Source organism: Meles meles, chromosome 20 (genome assembly GCF_922984935.1).
Source record: "Meles meles chromosome 20, mMelMel3.1 paternal haplotype, whole genome shotgun sequence".
In the NCBI taxonomy this organism is placed as follows: Eukaryota; Metazoa; Chordata; class Mammalia; order Carnivora; family Mustelidae; genus Meles; species Meles meles.
In genome coordinates, this window is record NC_060085.1 from 37478062 (window position 1) to 37500796 (window position 22735).

Sequence of the window (22735 nt, forward strand, 5' to 3'; positions counted from 1 at the left end):
AATCCAGGCTGATTTAGATCGCCTCCACTGTGTACCTGAAGTTTCATCTCCTTAACTATCTCCTTCCTTGATAATAGATTCCTCGAGGGCAGGAAAAATGCCCATTTTGACTTTGTGTTGCTAATGCCTTGGCACAGTTGCAGAGCTGGATCTGCATTTGGATCATGATTTTAGATACAAATAAACCAACAACAGAATGAATCAATCTCTAATTCCAATCATGTAACACAACAAAGGACCTAGTAAAAGTAACCTGAACACTCATCCTGAATATTTGTTCACTAATTTCCTGGCGACTAGACATTTGATGAGAAAATTCTTTCATATTCCTTCAAGTTCTATTTCTTTCTATGATTGAATTTTAGACTTTTCTTCCTCTAGCATTCTCTACCCAATATGTTGCCTTTTTTTTTCTAGTGTGCGAACTAGCAAACTTTCTCTAAAGGACTTGACAGTAAATATTTTCAACTTTGTGGCCAATATGGTCTTTGTATTAACTACTCCACTGTAAATAGTTAAGGCACAAGGACTCAATTCTGCCACTGAGTGCAAAAACAGCCATAGGCAGCGTGTAAATGAATGAGCAGGGCTGTGTGCCAATAAAACTTTATTTCTGAAAACAGGAGGCTGTATGACAATAAAACTTTATTTACAAAAATGAGAGACAGGGCAGTTTTTTCCTGTGGCTCCCAGTTGTTGGCCCTCTTCTAGTCTGTGTAATTCAGAGGACTGTGGAGAGTGAAGGCTGGGGACAAGCAAAATATACATGGTTTGAGATGCATCCAGGCCACAGAGTGCTCAATGAGGAACTTGACTTTTGGGGGAATTGGTCTTTCCCAGCCAACGTGGCGGGATGCAAATTTCATGTGTTACCAGTTTATGGATCATCAGAGTCTTGCATATAGAGAGGTTATTTCCTTAGAGACCTTAATGGGAGCTGCCTGTGATCTCCTAGATTTTTTGTATTGGCTTAAACGAAATGTTGGGGTGCCTGGGAGGCTCAGTCCTTAAGCATCTGCTTTCGGCTCAGATTATGATCCCAGGTCCTGGGATCAAGCCCCACATTGGGGCTCCCTATTCAGTGGGAAGCCTGCTTCTCCCTCTCCCACTCCCCCTGCTTGTGTTCCCTCTCTCACTGTGTCTCTGTCAAATAAATAATAAAAATAAAATCTTAAAAAAAAATGTGGGTCTATTGTGTGAATCCAAGTGCAAATCCCAAGGCTCACCCAATATACAATGAGGGAAGCCACAGTCTCTCTTACTTAACATCCTTGCCTGCATTTAGTTTCCAGAGAACTGGTATCACCTCTAAGAACAAGAGCTAACACCCTTAGCTACCCTTCATCAAGGACCTTCTATGGGTCTGGTGTTACGTACTATACATACCCAAGAGCTAACATTAATTGAGCATTTGCTTGTACCAGGCAGGGTGTTCAGTGTTATAGATATTATCTCATGAATTTTTCATCCTGCGCAGGTTCTCCCCTTTGACCCAGGAGGCTCAAGGAGGGAAAGCAATTTGGTCAAGGTCAAATTTGCTGGACTTGGAGCCTACAACCTCTGCCTGGTCTGCATGGTCTGCTACTCCTCAGGACTAACTGCCTGCCCCAGGGGACCTGACCCAGCCTCTTATGGCCCTTAAATATCTTGGATTCTGTCCAAGTTGCTGCAGGCAACGACTCCATTCAGGGTTAGCAAGAATTTCTAGCTTTGAGGTGTCGGGATGAGGGGAAAACTTAATCCCAAGGAACAAACTGAGGGCTTTGTTAGACTATGTCACACTGAATAAAAAGCAAAGGTGTTGATTTTTTTCAACCACATTCTCCCATCATTTTCCACCTCAGTTGTTTGTTAAACTTAATTAATTGCTATTACAGAACCCATCCAGGCAAGATATCAGCAGGACAGATACATGGCTAATGAATCAGCTTTTAAGATTTAGCTCCAGATTGAAGGTGAACATCCCTGCCTGTGACCTGAACCGAAATCAGACCTTCACTCATAAAGTAAGTCTTTGTTCAAAGGCAGCCCCAGTACAACCTCCGCCGGTTCTTTATTTAGTCGTGTTACTACAGAAATGCCTTATAGCTAGTCTCTTAATTATTCATGGTTTTTGGCAAATCAAGTCTCATGCCTCTCCAATATCTAGGCGTAGAGGAAGTGTTCAATTCCAAAGAAATTATGCCTTCCCAGCTGTGCCAGCCAGGCGACGGTGTTGTTGACAAATTCCATATGAATAGGTGGGAGATCTTATTTCACTTATAGTATATGAATACACAAAACACCCCCAGGGAACTGCCAGGTATTTCGTGTAACAAATACCTCCTGCACCACCCTTCTTTCTCTCTGGAGTCCCCGAGCCCTGGATTTCCCACAAAGACTTTTCAGCCTAGAAGCAGGAAAATGACACCTTTTCATTATCAAGATGATAAAAAAAAATGGGGTTCAATAAAACATGTAACCCTACGGGGTTTCCAGTTCATGAGCCAGTGAACTGGGCTGGACCACTGGACACTGATTGAGAAATAGTAATTATTGGAGAGCAATAAGGGTGTTCTAATGATGGGCCCCCACCCCGTTAACTTGAATTACTGCGGCAAAATGCTTAGAAATGTGTTTGCCGTGAATCTTTGTACTTATCTAGGCAAATAACTGTTTTACTTAAAGAGCTCTAGATTTGAGAGTCTAAAAAGGCAGGTGCGGGGCGCCTGGGTGGCTCAGCGGGTTAAAGCCTCTGCATTCGGCTCGGGTCATGATCCCAGGGTCCTGGGATCAAGCCCCGCATCGGGCTCTCTGCTTGGCTGGGAGCCTGCTTCCTCCTCTCTCTCTCTCTGCCTGCCTCTCTGCCTACTTGTAATCTCTGTCAAAAAAAATAAATCTTTAAAAAAAAATAAAAAATAAATAAAAAGGCAGGTGCAGTGGACATTGCGGATTGGACCCCAACTGAGCACTGACCCTCCCCCATTGTTTGGCAGCTATGTGGTCTGCCTGGGACCAACCTCACTCCCAGCTGCAGAAATGGGTCTGCTCCCCCACTGGTCCAAGCCTATCAGTATAATTAGTGTTTCTCAACAGTTACATTCATTACCATCGTCTTAAGGAGTCTTATAGATAGTTTTTTGTTTGCTAGTCACCCCCTCCCCCTGCAAATTCTAATGCCAAAAATATATTGTATCTCTGTTTAGGTATTGTATGCATATCTGTGCTTTATACACAAAAAGAGTAGGATTTTTTGGTGCCCCCTTCCCATTCCCAAGAAATAATTGTTGCTGGGGGGGGGGAGGGGGTTCCTATCACTCCCACTGAGAATGCCTGAATTATAATCTCATTTCCCAAGCCATTTAGTGCATGGCACTGGGGGTGGGCACAGACCTTAAGTTAATCTATCAGAGAGCAAACTGGGATTTTTTTTTTTTTTTGGATAGCTGGTGGAGATGAGAAATGTTTTTTTTTCATTCTAGATGGGTTCATATGTGGATCTAAGCCCTAGAACTGCTATAGCTATCCGCTATCATGAGGAAAGAAACCAGCTGAAGAAAAAGCCGATACATGAAAAAGACAAGGCTAAAAGTATCTTGGACAACAAACATTGTGTCTGGATCAAGCCATACCTGAAGTTCATCAACTGCTAAACTTTTCAGTTTGTCAAAAGTCCCTTCTTTTTATTTTGTAGGTTAGAGTTGGGTTTCCTATTATTATAAATCCCAAATGACAGAGCAGATGGTATTTACATGATGCTTCTTAAACTCTAGGCAATGTGCTAAATATCTTATGTACCAATTAATTCTTTTTTTTTAAGATTTTATTTATTTGACAGACAGATCACAAGTAGCAGAGGCAGGCAGAGAGAGGGAAGCAGGCTCCCTGCTGAGCAGACAGCCTGATGCAGGGCTTGATCCTAGGACCCTGAGACCATGACCTGAGCCAAAGGCAGAGGCTTTAACCCACTGAGCCACCCAGGCATCCCTCAGTTAATTCTTTTATCAACCTCTGTGATTAGCACTATTGTATTTGCCATTTTATGAATGATAAACTGAATCAGGGTAAGATGAAGTAACTTACGTATGATCAAACACAGAGAGAGATTAGATTTATTCCTATGTCTCTCTAACTTGGAGTCTAAGGTACCAACCACTTCATTTTACTGCCTTTCAGTTCTGTACATATTTAAGTCACTATTTTCTTGCTCAGTATTTAAAAGACATTCATGAAAATGGTGTTTCTTTGCTAACAATTAACTTGTGTTGTAGAATTAAGAAATCCATGATTCTCCCAAGTTTTAAAATATTTTGAGAATTCTTACTTCTCCCAAAGCCTAGGAAACTTTAGAGATCTTTTCCTACTTATGAATATACTCATAAAAATGGCCACCATTATTTTAGATGCTCTCTCTTATTATCATGAGAGGGTACTGACTCAGTAACCATCCATTTTACAGAAGAGAAAACTTACAATTTAGTAGGATAGTCCTTCAAGCTGCACTTCTGCTAACAAATAATAATTGAATAAAACTTATAGAGACTCCATGATGGGGGTGTGTGTGTCTCAGGATTCAGGAACCTAACCTCATTAGTCACTATCAGCAAAGAAATAAGAAATACATAACCTGAACCTTGAGCAGAGATGCATAGAGACTGTCTGTTTGGTTCCAATATTTTTGTTCTCCATTTGAAAGTTTCTCCAACATTAAAAAGCAAAACCAAAACTCTATGGGGGTCACTTCTCCTACAGACCAACGCAACAGTGATTTCCCTAAAGACAAAAAGACCGAGACGCAGACACTTCTGGCTCCCAAAAGCCAGGTAATCTGTGTACTGTGGCCAGAAGGCATATGTCCACAGCTCCATAATACTCTCAAACCCCCCACAGGCCGTCCTGCATCTCAGCCTGGCTTCTGAATTTTCCCAAAATGCAAGACATCACAGACATGTTCTCTAAAGCAAGAGTCCTGAAAGCATGAAGGAAATGCCGCTCACGTTGTAACAAGGATGATACGGACGGACATCAACAATGACAAGGGGATGCTGATTCTTTACATCCCCTCAGTTTAACCTCAGGGGCTGCTCTTTTCATTTTGTTTGATGGGTGGAAGGCTACAGCTTGCCAAAACCAGAGGCTTGATCACATATAGGATTCAGTATGATGATATATAAATGATAGCCATAGTGGGCATGGGGTCAGGGTAGGGGGCATCGAGGAACTGTAATAGAGCTGCTTTCACATCACATGGAAGAAAACGTGATGATACAGTCCCATAGTAAACACCAGGTATAATCATCCTAAATGCAATGTAGATTTTTTTTTTTTAATCTCAAAGATATTAACCCACCCAGGCAAAGGACTTTTAAATCCACAAATGACTGTCAAAAAGGAAAAAAAAAAAAAAATCCAGGGAAGCTGCAGTCCCAGAGAAGATAAACGGTCTCTTAGTTGAACAAAGTTGCTGCATTTTTTGCCTGCAGGATGGGACCTAGCAGGGAAATAAAGAGGCTGTGTTGTGTGAGCAGAGTAAATCCAAACGTAAGCATTCCAACCATCTGCGAGGCCACCCCTTCCTACCCTAGCCATCATCCTCCTGCAAAGTGTTCACAATTTGCTGTCCTTCCTCCAAAAGCCAGTAGACAGCGAATCAGCTTTTCCTGGCTCTGCCTTGCAAGTTGGGGCTGCCTGGTGGAAAACTGAAATAAAATCAAAGGAAAGAATGCCAATCCAGCAAGGCCCCTCTGACCATAAATCGGTGTGAAATCCTCGGTCCTGAAGTGCTCACTCCCATCCACCCTAATAAAGCGAAAAGGGAGGAATCATCTGAATGTCAAAGTCGCTTCCCGCAGACCCTCTGCTGCAAAGCTCCAGCTAGCTAGCTTTCTGAGCTAAGTGCCAGGCAGTACACCATCGCTCTGAACCAGATGTCTGCAAATGCTGGTCTAACTCGCAAGCGTCCCCATGCCCACTGGGGAAAATTCACAAGCTTTGTCAGGCAACAGTTATCCACGGATGCTGAACACTGGACCCAGGAATCAAGCAGTCCGCTAGGAGTTTAAAAAAGAGGTGGAGGGAGAGAGAGAATCAAATCATACAGGTGGAACCGGCTTCCCAAGAGCGCCCGGCATCCTGCGAGGCCCCCGCGGCGCCGCGCGCCCAGGCTCACCTGGTACACATCCCGCAGCCCGCACCACGTCCGCAGCACCTGGTGGCAAGCCCGCAGCCTCTCCGTGTACCATCTCCGCAGCGTGGACACGGTCAAGTTCCACACGAAGCGGCTGCCGCTGAACAGCAGGTCCTCCACGCCGCACATGAACACCGAAGCCATGCCGCCCCCTTCCCTGGGACCCCGGGGCGGCCCGGCTCCCACCGCTGCAGCTCAGCCCAGCCCAGCCCCACCGCCGCGGCCCGACCGCCGGCTTCTGCGGGCAGCCCGGGGGGGTCAAGCCTGCCACCAAACTCGTCTTTCACCGTGCGTCCAGGCCAGCCTCCGGCGGCATGCCCCGGGATTGGGCGCCTGCCAGCCAACGGCTGCGGCTGGCACACAGAAGTCCAGTGTCCGCCCCCGCCCGCTCCGCCGGCTGGCAGCGCCGAGCGAGCTGCGCTAAGCTCCGCCAGGCGAGCCCTCGGCGCTCCCGGGGCGCGGGAAGCCCTGGCCTGCGAGGACTCCCCCTGGCGCTCCCCGAGTGCGCTGGGCAGAGGGGGACGTGGAGCGACTCTTCGCATGCAAAGACGAGAGCTGCATTTCAGCGCTCTTGCTTGCACGTTCTCTGCACGCACACGCGCGCGCGCACACACACACACACACACACACGCCCCGTCTCCTAAACCGCTTTGGGGAGCATTTTACTTTACACTACAGGGGCTTTGCTCTGCACACGCTGATAAATACCTCTGGGCAGTCACAGAGGCAGGAGGGGGGAAAAAAACCCTCCACAGCATCCCTGTGGACCCTACTTCCCTGGGGAAATTAGCCCTGAACGTTTCCTTGGTTGTGCTGGAGGCAGGAGATGAAGACACCAGTCTCAGAGCAACTAAGTGTCTGTGAGGCTGCACAACCCGATTTTGCTCCTCATGTGAGGGTCTCCAAGAAAATGACAACCTGCCCGTTGTTGCCAGCCGGAGTGCAGGGTCCCCCACCTACGTATCCACTGTACTAAAACCCATGCAGCAATCTGTTCCTGAGAAAAACAAAGAGTGCTCTTGGTCTTTAGCAAATAGCTTCCAGTCACTATTTGCTGGAACATAGAAGCTCACAAGAGAATCCTTGCTTGGGTTCTGGAAAATTCAGCCTCTGGATATGTCTAGCCGCAGCTGTTAGCACAAAACAGCACAGGTAGTTTATTCCTGACTCAAAACTGAAGGAAACGGACCACGCCTGAAGTCACCAGACAATTAGTGTTTTGTTGTTGTGGTTGTTGTTGAAGTTATCCCCCTGGAATTGATATCGTCTAAGGCATTTGGGAAAAGGAGCCCAAGGAGCCCACATACCACCAGTCCCTGTTTCCCTTTAGAATATGTGTAGAATTCAGTTCCATATAATGGTATAACATTTCTTTATTTTATTTTATTTTTTTTCAGTGTTCCAAAATTCATTGTTTATGCACCACACCAGTGCTCCACGCAATACGTGCCCTCCTTAATACCCACCACCAGGCTCACCCAACCCCCCACCCCTCTCCCCTCCAAAACGCTCAGTTTGTTTCTCAGAGTCCACAGTCTCTCATGGTTTGTCTCCCCTCTGATTTCCCCCAACTCACTTTCTTATAGCAAAAGCACTGTAGCCAATTTCAGGATGTTATTTGTTTCCTGAATTCATCTGTAGGACAATGGTCTTTTTATTGGTAGTTTCACACCTGGGCTGTTATCTTGGCTATTAAGTGGCAGAGAGGTAAGGTGCTAAAACCCTTTTCCTGAACTAGCTCAGAAGGCTTCAGAACAGATTATCGACAAGTAAATCAGCTTTATTTCAGGTTTCAGATGTGCCTTTGGAATCTTACTTCAGGTGAAACTCAATCAGTCAGAATGCAAAAATGTGTTCTCAAAGTGCCCATTGTTTTGGAAGGACCCATAATCGGGAAATTTTAAATAACATTTCTCCTACTACTTTTTACTTATTCTTATTACCAGTAAAATCACGTATGAGTTTTTGTTGAATTAGTTCATTGGACACACGACCTGATCCAAGATTTGGAAACAATTCTTCCCGGTAAGTCTACCCTCTGGGCTCACGAGTATTAGCATTCTGGCGATGTTTTCCAAACACAATGGTCCCAGTGTTTACACAGAATAAGCGTATACTAGGTCTTACGGAATCAAAAGAAACTGAACTACGTATCATTTGAAAATGAAATGTCATCCTTGTAATGGAATACTACTGGACTTCAAGAAGGGAGTTTTCGTATGAGTGAATGGAGGTGGTACGTTGATTTAATGAGGCAGCGTGACTGTATTCTCGGAAATGTCGAGCAGCAAGGGGAATACCAGAATAAAACCTCCAACAGGTCAATTATCTCTGTCTCATGACACCAGGCTCTCAGAAGACATGCTCTAGAAACTGGGGCTCTTATCTCTCTGTGCACAGGTCTAAAGTCAGCACTCAATTCTGACCACAGTCATTTACATTCCAGATTTCCGAAGTCAGTGCTTATACTATTTTCTGGGAAGTGGGATGTGGGGTCAGGTTCTCCGAGTGCAGGACCTGAACCAGCAGCATCAACATCACTGGGGGAACTGGTGAGAGATGCATGTTCTCAGCCCACTCCAGAATCAGAAACTCTTGGTGTGAGGTCAGCAATCCCAGTGCTCACGTGGCCTCTGGGGGGATTCACACTACATGGGAAAAGCACTGTTGTAGGACATGTGTAGAAGACGAGTCTCCTACGAGAAAGACACCTGAGTTAAATCCCTGCTCTTTCAGACCTTGTACAAGTTCCAAAAACCCACAGAGTCTCAGTGTCCTCATCTATAAAATGGGGATAATATCAGAATCCACCATCTAGGGTTTTGGGGAAAATGAAATAAAATATTCCATAGAAAGTGTTTAGTGTAGCAGCTGGCAAAGGGTAAGCACCCAAAGAAAACAAACTACCACCACCACTCCACGCAAATCATGAACTGTTTAAATTTTTTTTTTCAATGAAACAGAAGTAAGGTTTGTGGTTTTTTGTTTCTTGTTTTTTTTTTTTTTTCTTTTTTAATTTCAACTCATCATCTACATCTATTTTCCTAGCTCTTTCTCTGGGTTGGAGATTACAGTCGGTGGTGATTAGTTTGCAGGGGGCAAGTCTGTCACTTTCATTCAAGTTCCGGAAAAGCTTGTTGAAGCTCCATCTTCTGCAGCACAGCCAACCTTTGCTGGGGGACGTGGAGAGGCCGTGGATGCCCAGAGCTGGATCTAAGACAAATAAAGACACCGACGTCCACACTGGTGCTGCTTCTTCCCCACACAGCTTTCCTCTCCTGCAGAAGGAGAAGTACAGAGCTCTAGGACAGGGAAGGAAGGGCAAGTTCCTCCTCACTAGGGACAAATGTGGGGGAGGAGGGTGGCCACTAAACCCAGATGTGCAGCTGTGGAGAAAAGAGCGACCCAAGTGTGGCATCATTCTTAAAATGGACTAACCACATGGGACAAACCAGATCGCAGGCACGCACCCTTGAAGCTGGCCTGCAATTTCCAGTGGAAAGGGAGCTAAATCAAGCAGGCTACAAAATTATCTTGCTCATAATTTCCTTTCTTTCTTTCTAGAAGAGGACTTTCTTTCCTCTTCAGCATCACAGTTCCCTGCAATACATTGTAATTTCCTGCAGCTCTCTCTGGAGACTTAAAAAGATGCTTCAGGTGACAGCATTACTCATACACCTGGGAGTTCTGCTACGGAGGTAAAAGAGAAATTGTCATTATCCCTGAGGCTCCTGTAGGTTCTCCTTTGAGCAATCAGCAGGAAGAAGAGCACAATGCTGGGAAGACAGCATGAAATGCCAACTCCTGTCTCTAGAAGGAGATAGCCAGTGGGTAACATAGCAGCTTCCAGTGGTCCCTTCTGCCCATGAAAAATTCACTGCCAGTGGACAATTTTTTTTGGACGGAGAGAGTGCAAGGGGGTGGAGAGGGTAGAGGGGCACAGGGAGAGGGGGAGAGGGAATCTCAAGCAGGCTCCATGCCCAGAATGGAGCCCAAAGCGGGGCTTGATCTCACAATCCTGAGATCATGACCTGAGCCGAAATCGAGTAAGATGCTTAACCCACTGAGCCACCCAGGCACCCCTGTGCCAGTGGACATTTGTAAATAGTATTGTCTACACACCTGAAAAGCCAGCATGGCTAAATTCTGATAGAGCTTGAATATCTGACTCTGGGCTTGAGGGGGATGAAAACAATATCTAGTTCAATGGCTCTCAATCAGGGGCAATTTTGCATCCCTCCCTCTGGGGCATTTGTCAATATCTGGAGACAGTTTTGGTTGTCACAGCTGGGGGGTGGGGGGGAATGCTACTGCAGTCTGCTGGGTAGAGGCCAGGGATGGCCCTCAACATCCTCTAATCTCCAGGTCAGCCTCCACAAAAGGGAACTCTTCATCTAAAATGTCAGTCATGCAAACTGATGAACCCTGGTCTAGTTAAATGCTACACTCCGCTCTTCCGCTTACATGACTTCTGTGGGAGGAAACACTCTTCCCTCTTGATATTTTCTCCCAAGAGGCAGACTGGGGAGGGAAGAATGCAACTATGATCCTATGATGCTTTTCGGGTACTTACCGAGAGCGATAATGAACTTAACGTCCTTTGAGAAAGAACTGGAATGCTATTTGCTATTATCTTCACCTACCTTTGGTGATTTATCATAAAAATGTGGAATAGTTAATTTTCATCATCAACTATTTTTATTATGGTACTTTGACTTCTGGTTTTATCATTTCATTTAAATTAGAGGCTCCTTAGTTGGGGGGAAAGACTTTGTGGGGCACATTACAAAAATTTCCACCACAATGATGCCAAGTTATAACACTAATGTCTCCCTTGGGCCATGCAATGCTACAGAATCTCTCCTGTGACAGGATATTTCCCCTACTTCCTCTTTTCTCTATTAGACTATAAGCTCTATCAGGAAGCCCTGGGGGTGTTTTGGGGGTGGGTGGCTGGATAGTCTCTCTTGGTTGAAGAATACCCCTTGCACTGGAAAATGTTTTGTGACCCTGGGCTCAGCCAGGAGTCCCCCAGTCATTATGATATCAGTGACAAAAGCACCTCCACACATCCTGAATGCCCCTGGGTAGGGTAGGAGCTACCCCCATTCAGAAACTACTGGAAGAAGTAGGGAAAAGGTCTTATTCATATTTCTTTCCCCAGTGGCTGGCACATAGCAGGCAACCAGTAAATGCTTATTGAACGGACAAATGAATGACTGTTTGTCTCAACAGTGAATACAGAAAGAAGGTCTTCCATTTCCCAAATACATACTCTTGTAGCTTAAAAAAATTATGTATTGAGTTTGCATTATATGTCAGGCAGGGGACTAAGTACTTAGAATGCACTGTAACAAAACAGAGATGATCTCTGTCCCGGTGGGTCTTAGAGTAGAGTGGGGGAAGGCAGACAACTGACCAAGTAACAAGAGGAAGCGGGCACTGCCACAAGAGTTATAAGGGAGACATGGAATGTAGGATGTGGCAGGGGGTTGGGGGGAGGGTCAGGGAATGCATCACATGACACTGCAGCTGAGACAGAGGGGTGAGTAGGGGAGAGCTCCGTGACGGGGAGGACACACACAAATAATGCTCCAAATAACATTCCACGCAGAAAGCAGTAAGAATGAGGCCTCTATGGTAAGACGGATCCCAGATTTGTGGAACTTAGAAAAACCAGAAGTAAAGGATGTTTGAACAGTAGCAGAGGCAGGGAAGCCCATCTGGGCAGCAGCTGCAGAGTTCCAGGGGTGAGAGGAAAAGGCTTAGCATAGGCTTGTGGGAATGTCTACATAACTAAGCCAAAGGAGTCAACATTTCTCTCACCCCCCACCCCTCCCTGGGGACCCCAGGGCGTTAACCTGCAGAACAGGGTGAGGATTTGATGGGTGAAGGTGCTCCCTTCAAAGCAACTGTGCAGAGGCAGGCTTCTCCTCATCCAGGGGCTCTGGTTGCCCCTCCCCCCCTCTATATCCCACCCCAACCAAGGAAGAGGTAGGAGGGCTTGGTGGGGAGAGAAGTTCTGGTTTGATCCCCCTTGAGCCAGAGGCTGGGTGGTCTTCTTCCCTTCATCCCTGTGTTCACTCCTCTTTCCGCTTGGCTGAGAGAGTGAGGAGGATCTTCCAGTCTTGGACTCAAGCAGGAGGCGATGGAAGGGAGTCTGTGGAAGTAGCAGAATCCAGAAGGGGAAGGAACCAGTTAAGATTGCCCAGGGCTGACCACTAGGCTGAGCAGTAGGCTGCAGCCGCCGTCCTGACTTTGAATGGCTTTTTGGCATCATAAAGATCTAAGAACACTACAAACTAAATAATATCCAGCACGAAGGCATCTATCCAGTTTCTGTCCTTTGGCAAACTCATTCCACTCCTTGAGGAAAAAAAAAAAAAGGAAGAAACAAAACAAAACAAAGCCTTCTCATCTTCCTCAAAAATCTCATCTCTTATTTTATTAAGCCAAATTCTTCTTGCTCAAAGGAAAAAGGAGAGATGTTGTCTTTATTGTATGAGGTACAAAAGGGGGGCAACATGCTAGATGCCACATTGTCTCCATTTTTACTAGTTAATCCATTGAACAGATAGTGGAAGCTCCTGCCAAGTCAAATTTTAGAAGTCATCTATGTAGATAAGAAAGCACTTGGAGGGGATGTTGGTTCCAAAGAAGCCCACAGAGGTGAGTGGGAAAGAGCTGACCTCCTTCTTGAAAGAAGAATAGTATCAATGTTGTGACTTACCTCCCACCCCCATAATTTGTCACCTTTTATTTATACTTAATTTACATGCATACCAACTAGGACAAAATTAAAATAGTAAGAAATTGGTCTATTTAGCACCTTTTTAAAAAAATGATTTATTTATTTATTTGAGAGAGAGAGAAAGAGGAGGGGAGGGGCAGGGGCAGAGGGAAAGGGAGAGAGTGTCTCAAGCAGACCCCCCCACTGAGTGAGGAGACTGATGCCTGGCTCCATCTCAGGACCCTGAGATCAAGACCTGAACTGAAACCAAGAGTCGGTCGATTAACTATTGGCGACATCCAGAAGCCCCTGTAGCACCTTTTTTTTCTAAATAAAGTCAGGTCCACGCATAGCATCAGTTGATTTCCACAGTATTCTCCCAAGGTCAAATGGAGAAAGGTTTTGCTGGTCCCATTTCATGCATAAATAAACCAAGGCGAAGAGAAGCTGGGTGATTTGCTGAGATCAGAGGGAAGAGCATTTAAAAGCATCTTAAATACCTGCTAATTTTCAATCCTAATTTAGAGACAAAAGGACCATTTTTTTTTGTATTGATGTTATTTTCTCTGGCCCCATACTATAATTTATAGGGTATGAATGGCTCTGGGACTTATTTATCCCTCCAGGAAGTGAAGGGGACAAAATGCCCACCTTTTGGAGTTACCCAATTTAAGTAAGAATAAAACAGTGATGAGAAGAAGAAGAAAATGAAAAGTAATATACTTTTTTTATGGGAGTTAAGAGCTGTTACTTGAAACCCAATGGACCTTCACTTCTATGCAATAAATGAAAGAAGAAAACCAAAGATACATAAAAAATCTTGACTCTCCAAAGATCAATCAAACTGTGTATGTAGCAATAACTAGTAAAATGAAAAAGAGAAATCAGCCAAGATCGAAGGTTTACAAAGTAGTAAGAATTCACAAGACTAGGTATACTCTGGCCATCAAACAAAGAAGTTATAAAAAATACATTTTCCTGTTATTACTAAAAAATACAGAATGATTTGGTAGGATTATTACTAGGAATTTCGACTATTTGGCCCTAGGCAGCAAGAACAAAATACAAAGTTTGGCATGTAAAAAACAAAAAAAGGGGCGCCTGGGTGGCTCAGTGGGTTAAGCCGCTGCCTTCGGCTCAGGTCATGATCTCAGGGTCCTGGGATCGAGTCCCGCATCGGGCTCTCTGCTCAGCAGCGAGCCTGCTTCCCTCTCTCTCTCTCTGCCTGCCTCTCTGTCTACTTGTGATCTCTCTCTGTCAAATAAATAAATAAAATCTTAAAAAAAAAAACAAAAAAAAGAAGAAGAAAAGAAATAAAGGTATTTATTTTATCTTGCTTTCCTAAAATTAACTTAAAGATGATATTAGTGACGTAGCATTCTCAACTACAAAAGGGACTGTCAACAAGAGAAAGCTGCTGAAAGCTGCAAGCTACAGGCCCAGGGCCTATGGAGACTTCATAGAGTCGAGAAAACAGTTGTATATTCTTCAGATCCAGAGCTTAGAGAGCTCTAGGCAGTATTTGAGAAGAATGAGGAAAAGAACTTCATGATCTGGTCTTCAATCAATAACAAAGGAAAGAAACAGGAGTTTCACTCCAGAAGGAGTTGGCACCAAAGAAATTTAAGGTAGATGTCCTTTACTCTAAAAAAAATTCCATGATAATCTCAGTCTGGTGGGCTTGCAGGTGATTTTGATTTATTCTTTGTCTGTTTATATATTTTGGCAGATGGTGTCGGCTGTCTATTCATCAACCATCCCTCTTTTCAGACCCTTCATTTTGACTGATTTAAGGGAAAGCATGACATTCCATCTGTCAATAAGATGTAAAGTGAAGCTTTCTAAAAAAACTTTTTTAAAAGATTTTGTTTATTTATTTGCGAGAGAGAGAGAGGCCACATGGGGGTGGGGGGGTATTAGAAGGGGCAGAAGGAGAGGGAGAAGCAGGGTCCCTACTGAGTGGAGAGCCTCATGTGGGGCTTGATCCCAGGACCCTGGGACATGATCTGAGCCAAAGGCAGACACTAAACTGGTGCCCCACTAAAGAATTCTGAAAAACATTTCCCTCTGAAAAAAAGGAACACAAGAATTTTGTCAGCATATTCCTTGATTCCTGCTTGGGGCATTGTTGGATGAAGATAATTCTTTGAGCCATAGCAGCGATCTTGTGACCAAGAGGACATGTACTGACAACCAAAGACAGGAGAAAAAGGGATGGTTAAAGTCTGGGTCTTTGATGACTTTGTTTACATGTCAGATCTACCTGGGAGCAGTCTATTTTCAGATAACTCGCAGTGAGACTTAAACAATAAAAGACCTTATATAGTTTAAGCTGTTTTAGTTGGATGTTTTGTTATGTTCAATAGATTACATTTCAAAACTAACCACAAAGCCATAGTAATCAAGACAGACTAGTACTGGCATAAGGATAGATACATAACTCAATGGAATAAGGATCGAAAGTGCAGAAATCAATCCACATTGATGGTCAACTGATTTTTGAGCACCAACACCACTCAGTGGGAAAGCGTAGTGTTTTCAGCAAATGGTGGTAGGACAGCTGGACAGTAACATCAAAAGAATGAATTCTAACCTCTACATCACATCGTATACAAAAATTAACTCAATATAGATCAAAGAAATGAAAGTAAGAGTGAAATAAAAAACATAATTGTGTATCTTTGTGGCACTGGGTTAGAGAGTGGTTTCTTGGATATGCTATGAAAAGCATAAGTAACAAAAGAAAAAAAATAAATAAATTGGCCTTCATCAAAATTAAAAATTTTTGTGTTTCAAAGAATACAATAAATAAAGTGGGGGGGAAAAATCCCAGCCACTGACTGGGAAAAATATTTGCAAATCTTTTATCTGATAAGGAACTTTTATCTAAAGTATATAAGGAGCTACAACTAAATCAGAAAAAGACAAATAAGCTAATTTAAAAGTAAAGCAAGGGATTTAAACATTTTTTTAAAAACAGGTACATGAATGCCTCCTAAGCACATATAAAGATGCTCAACATCATGAATCCTTTGGGAATTCGAATCAAAACCACAGTGGTATACTACTTCACATCCACTAGAATGGCTATCACCAAAAAGAAGGATAATAACAAGAGTTGGCAAGGATGTGGAGAAATGTCTCTAAAGGCCAAGGAAACAAAAGCGAAAATGAACTTTTGGGACTTCATCAAGATCAAAAGCTTCTGCACAGCAAAGGAAACAGTCAACAAAACAAAAAGGCAACCCACGGAATGGGAGAAGGTATTTGCAAATGACAGTACAGACAAAAGGTTGATATCCAGGATCTATAAAGAACTCAAACTCAACACACACAAAACAGATAATCATATCAAAAAATGGACAGAAGATATGAACAGACACTTCTCCAATGAAGACATACAAATGGCTATCAGACACATGAAAAAATGTTCATCATCACTAGCCATCAGGGAGATTCAAATTAAAACTACATTGAGATACTACCTGACACCAGTTAGAATGGCCAAAATTAGCAAGACAGGAAACAACGTGTGTTGGAGAGGATGTGGAGAAAGGGGAACCCTCTTACACTGTTGGTGGGAATGCAAGTTAGTGCAGCCACTTTGGAGACCAGTGTGGAGATTCCTCAAGAAATTAAGAATAGAGCTTCCCTATGACCCTGCAATTGCACTGCTGGGTATTTACCCCAAAGATACAGATGTAGTGAAAGGAAGGGCCATCTGTACCCCAATGTTTATAGCAGCAATGGCCACGGTCGCCAAACTGTGGAAAGAACCAAGATGCCCTTCAACGGATGAGGGGATAAGGAAGATGTGGTACATGTACACAATGGAGTATTATGCCTCCATCAGAAAGGATGAATACCCAACTTTTGTAGCAACATGGACGGGACTGAAGAGATTATGCTGAGCAAAATAAGTCAAGCAGAGAGAGTCAAGTATCATATGGTCTCACTTACTTGTGGAGCATGTTAACAAAGAACACGGAGGACATGGGGAGATGGAGATGAGAGGGAGTTGAGGGAAACTGGAAGGGGAGATGAACCATGAGAGACTATGGACTCTGAAAAACAACCAGAGGGTTTTGAAGGGGCGGGGGTGGGGGGGCGGGAGGTTGAGGAACCAGGTGGTGGGTAATGGGAGGGCACGTACTGCATGCAGCACTGAGTGTGGTGCAAAAACAATGAACACTGTTACGCTGAAAATAAACAAATAAAAAAAAATAACAACAACAAAAAAAGGAACCTCACACATTGTTGGTATGAATGTAAAATAGGGCACAGCCACTGTGGAAAAGATAAGCAATTTATCAAAAGGTTAAACAGGGAATTACCCTGTGACCCAGCAATTCCATTCCTAGGTATATACGCTAAAGAAGTGAAAACATATGTTTTAAAAACATATACACTTGTGCACAAATGCTCATAGCTACACTGTTCCTAATAACCAAATGGTGGAAGCAACCCATACATCTCTCAGCTGATGAACAGACTGAATAGAAAGTGATATATCCACATAATATAAGATGAGTTAGCAATAATGAGTATATGTTCCGTTATGTTGACCCAAAAAGTTGCACACAAATGATTATAGCAGCATTATCGATAAGAGTCAAAAAGTGGAGACAGCTCAGTTGTCACTTGGTAGTGGACACATATCAGGCCGTACAGCTATATAGAGGAATATTACTCAGCCACGGAAAGGGATGAAGTAATGACCCATGCTACAGCATAGACAAACCTTGAAAATATTATGCTAAGTAAAAGAAACCAGACAAAAAGCCATATACCCATAGAGACCTAAAATAGGTTAGTGGTTGTTAGGGTTTTGGGGGGATGGAATGGGAAGAGACTAGCAATGAGTACGGAATTTTTTTTTATAATTTATTTTATTTAAAAAAAATTATTTAGAGAGAGAGAGAGAAAGAGAAGAGGGGGAGGGGCAGAGGGAGAGAGAGAATCTTTTTTTTTTTAATTTAAGATTTTATTTATTTATTTGACAGAGAGAGATCACAAGTAGGCAGAGAGGCAGGCAGAGAGACAGAGGAGGAAGCAGGCTCCCCACTGAGCAGAGAGCCCGATGCGGGGCTCGATCCCAGGACCCTGGGATCATGACCTGAGCCGAAGGCAGAGGCTTTAACCCACTGAGCCACCCAGGCACCCCAGGAGAGAGAGAATCTTAAGCATGTTCCACACCCAGCATGAGCTCAACATGGGGCTGGAGCTCATGACCCTGAAATCATGACCAGAGCTGAAATCAAGAGTCAGGCACTTAACTGACTCAGTCCCTGGGGTATCTTTTTATAGTAATGAAAATAATTTGTAATTAGATTATGGTGATCATTGTACAACCTTGTGAATATACTAAAAACCACTGAATTGTGTACTTTAAAAGGGTGAATTTTATGATTTGTGACTAAATTAATCAAGAATAAATAATCAAGCAATTATAAAAAATAAGTAACAATAGAAGAGGAAATACTGATCCATGCTACAACATGGATGAATCTCAAAAAAAAAAAAAACTACGCTAAGTGAAAGAAGACAACAAAAATGATGTCATTTACATAAAATTAGGCAAGTCAATAGGGATGGAAAGTAGTGGTTGCCTAGGGCTCAGTGGGGCAGTCTGAATGGAGGGTAGGGGAAATGGGGAATGACTGCTAACGGTTACAGGGTTTCTTTTTAAGTCAATGAAAATGTCATAAATTTAGCTTATAGTGAAGAACACAACTCTGTCAATATACTAAAAGCCATTGAACTATACACTTCAAACACATAAAGTGAACTCTATCTCAATAAAGCTCTTACCAATAAGCAAACAAATAAATAAATTAAAAAAATAGAATACATTCAAATCTTTACTTATATTTTCTGAATATTCTACAATGAGCATACAATACTTATTTCTCAGGAAAAGGTGTTTGAATTTCTTGATTGGAAAAAAATGTCTATTATACAAAACAGAGTAAAAATAAAAGCAGGAAATTACTGCACACGAACTCTACTGTGAAACTCAGTAAATGCAGGCAGGTAAAAAACCACAGGAAAATACATCAAATTAATGATAGTGATTTTGAGTTTGGTTTACTTGATGCTTATTATTATTATTATTATTATTATTATTATTATTATTTTGGAGGCCTTCCTTTTCCTGCTTTGCTATATCAGCACATATTACTTTTAGATTTCTAATTCTGAAATGCACATGAAATCATACACAGGTTATTCTCCAGTGAATGAAATGTTACCTCTCTCTCCCATCCTGGTTCCCCCGCTGATTTCCAGAACTGCCATGTAAGATTGCTCAAGTTGTTTACTGCACAATGGTATGTGGCTGAGGAAGTGAGGAGAGGTTATAATCGAGCCTGGGCTCTGCTGGATAAGCCATAACTCATAGCTCTGAGGAAACAATCCTTTTCATCTAAACCGCATGAAAATGCTATGTAAGGAAGTGGCAGGCCTGCCCGTCTCCCCTCCACAAAGGCTACCACTATTTCTAGTTTTTTGTATGCCCCTCCAGATACAGTCCATGTTATCTAAACAGATACATCATGCTGTATGGATGAAACAGTTATTTAAAAGGAATAAAGAAATACCAGGAAAACAATACCATATAATCAGAATTGAAATACTTCTAGAGAAGTCACTGAAGGTAAAATAGGATTAAGAGGAAGGAAAGAAAAAAAAAACCTATTTGTAACAAACAAGTCTTAAGGGAAGAATCCTCAGTGCAGGGATTGTTGGATTTTCTTTCAACTCAGCAGTTTCCAATTCACGTATGTTGTTTAAGCAGCAAATGAAATTGATTGAAATGCAGTGGCCAAGTGGGTTGATATCTGGTACTTAATTCACCACACGCTCCCCAGCTTAGAAGAGTACGGTGGTGTTGCGCATGGTCCAGCTTCCACTATGGAGAGCATTAGAAAGGCTTTCATCTCCTGACAAACCTGGAAATGAGTGTCCCCAATATGAAGCCTGGCACTTCCATTTCATTCACTCTAATGTCCTTGAAAACAAAGAGAATTGCTCACACAGAAATGCAGAACACTCTAACTAATCTGGAGCCTAATATCTCTCTATTTATTCAACTTGAGCTGAAGTTTCTACTTATTGAGGGAAAATGATGGGTAAGCCAGTAAATAATTCAAATAATGAGATCGGACTGCGAGGATTGTTCTGACATTCCGAGTCACGTTTTCAGCTTCTTATCTGTGATTCCTACTCCATGTTCTTCCTCATCACAGAAGGCAACACCGGTCTTCTTTTGGGTTCCAACTCCCTTGCCCCAGGCTTTTTATCTGCTGTTCCTTCAGTTCTGAACACTCTTCTTCACTCCAGAATTTCACCCAGTGAACTCCTGTTTATCTTTCCAGCCTTAGCTTGAATGTTGATCCATTATAGCAGGAGAGTACCCCATCACAGCAGCTTAATCACACCCCTCCAGACAATACACACCACGAGCGCCTGCCTTGTCACCATTGTGCCGCCATCGCTTAGCACCTGGCTCATAGTAGGTTCTCAATAAACCTGACCATTGAGTCAATGCCCATGCAAAAGCTATCCATGGTCCTAGGAGAGCCTCACCCATTTAAACAAATTGAGTGTTCTTTAAAAGAAAGCTTAGAATTAACGGAGAGCCAAAAATAACAAGGCTTGCAAACTATTCCTTAGGACTAGAAGTGTCTTCCAAAGAAAAAGTGGGGAGAAAATGAGGCTGGATTAGGGCAATTCTCAGATGAAAAACAAGACTGGGAAAAAATGGTTAGGACCTAGGAAGGTGATCAGATGACTTAACTGTGAGCTATTTCTACTACAGCAGAGGACACTGTGTGCTAAGAAGGTGATATGTGGAACCATCTTGATTTTAATTTGACCTGATTCAAATAGGTCTTGACAGTAGCAGTGGGATTATACAAGACATATTTGTCCTCCTAAGTGGCTTATTCTCTAAAGCCCCTTTCAAGAGTGCTTGGAACGTTCAGAAACTAGTTCTGTTTCTATTACTTCAAGTTATGCTAAGAGCAAGATAAGAAGACTTGAACTCATTTGCCTTGTGGATTTGTTCCCTGTTTCTATTTCTAAAACAGAATACTTAAGTCTGTTAACTGATTAACTACAAGAGTGCTGAGAATGTCAACAGTTACTGACATCCTTTTTGAATGTCATTTTCCATACGTGCCACTATATAGTTTCAGAGATGATAAAGAATTGAAATAAGTAATTTAAGATACTCAATATGGAATTAAATAAACGCCAAACATTTCATTTACATGATAAAACACAACTACCAAAAACATCCATCGGATTATGTTCAAGCTGGAGAAGAATTTTCCAAGGCCCACAATCACTGGAATATGGTTGTGTAGAAAGGAGAGCATCCAGACTAATTTAATTTCCTTCCACAACAGTAGTAACATGTATGCAGACTGGCTCTTTTCAACTATTCCATTCAAGTAAACTACATGGCAGAGCCTTCAGGGGCCAAGGGTGGGCTCCAGAGCAATTTTAATAATGGGAAATTGAATTCACCAATTTTTATCTTTTTTTTTTTTTAAAGATTTTATTTATTTATTTTACAAACAGATCACAAGTGGGCAGAGAGGCAGGCAGAGAGAGAGAGAGAGGAGGAGGCAGGCTCCCCGCTGAGCAGAGAGCCTGATGTGGGGCTCCACCAGGACCCTGAGATCATGACCTGAACCGAAGGCAGAGACTTTAACCCACAAAGCCACCCAGGTGCCTCCACTAATTTTTATCTTAAAGATTCACGGAGATTTTGTATTTTTCTCCATAATATATCTTTGATTTTCTTTTTAAAAATACACTAAGTAAAAATGCTGGTACAGGAAGGTCCACAATGTTTATTTTTGGTTTCCCATACACCCTTAGGGTACCTCCTAATACCCGTTGAGGACAGTGCATGAACCCAGTGTAAGAAGCACAGAGGCAGACATTGGGAGATGCAATCATTATAGTCTAATCAAACTTCAGAAAAGCTTTTAGCTTAGTTAAAAAAAAGTTTTTGCATCAACAAATGATTGAATACGGTCATCTGGCTGCCTGGGTGGCACAGTTGGTTAAGGGCCTGACTCATGATTTCCGCTCAGGTCATGATCTCAGGGTCATGAGATCGAGGTCCGCTTAGGGTTCTGTGCTCTGCATGGAGTCTGCTTGAGTTTCCCTCTCCTTCTTCCTCTACCCCTACCCACCATGCTTTCTCTCTTGCTCTATAAAATAAATAAATAAATAAAAATATATGGTAAACTCTGTATAGACAATTCTTCTGGAACCTCAGAGATTCTTATCATCGCATATACTACACTGGAGTGAACTTCTTATTTCTTATGCCTGTCCAAGTGGTCCTAGGGCAATTACCCAACATCCATTCTACCCAAAATAGGTAGCTTAAACTAATTATGCTAATCCCATTCTCCTTCCCATATGATTGGTTTAGGAAGGGCATCTGATACAGTCTTGGTCATTAAGAACCAAGGTGAAGTCTCTTGAGGGGGCTTCTGGGATACTTTTTCTAGAACGGGCAGAGCCACCTTACCACTCGCTGATGATGAAGCCAGACAGAGATTCCACTTAAGCAAGCCAATGATCAACAAGCGAAACTGGAGTCTTCAAACACTGTGTGGGATGCCCACTTCTGTGAGATCATATGATTTCCTTATCAATTAAGCCAATTAATGTGTGATTTCTCTTTTGCCTTAGGAGATCTTTAACAATACAGTTTACATTAGACTGGAACTTTGTCAAGGGCGGGATGTATGATTTTTTTTAAAATTTTATCTTATTTAAATTCAGTTAATTCACATCTGGTACATTACCAATTT

The 22735-nt window shown here is 42.7% G+C and overlaps 1 protein-coding gene across 4 annotated transcripts in view; it reads right to left on the reverse strand.

The window, feature by feature from the left end:
• Positions 1–22735, reverse strand: part of FRMD4B (FERM domain containing 4B) — a 219629-nt gene that overhangs the window by 162688 nt on the left and 34206 nt on the right. For 2 of the 4 annotated variants that reach the window (XM_045991683.1, XM_045991682.1), the window contains exon 1: positions 6149–6633. The exons of 1 other annotated variant lie outside the window; for it this stretch is intronic. In XM_045991683.1, the coding sequence (XP_045847639.1) occupies positions 6149–6310 (162 nt within the window). In that variant the 5' untranslated portion in view covers positions 6311–6633. Of the gene's footprint in view, positions 1–6148; positions 6634–22735 lie in introns of those variants that run through there. One more of the 4 variants, XM_045991686.1, reaches the window with a different exon arrangement.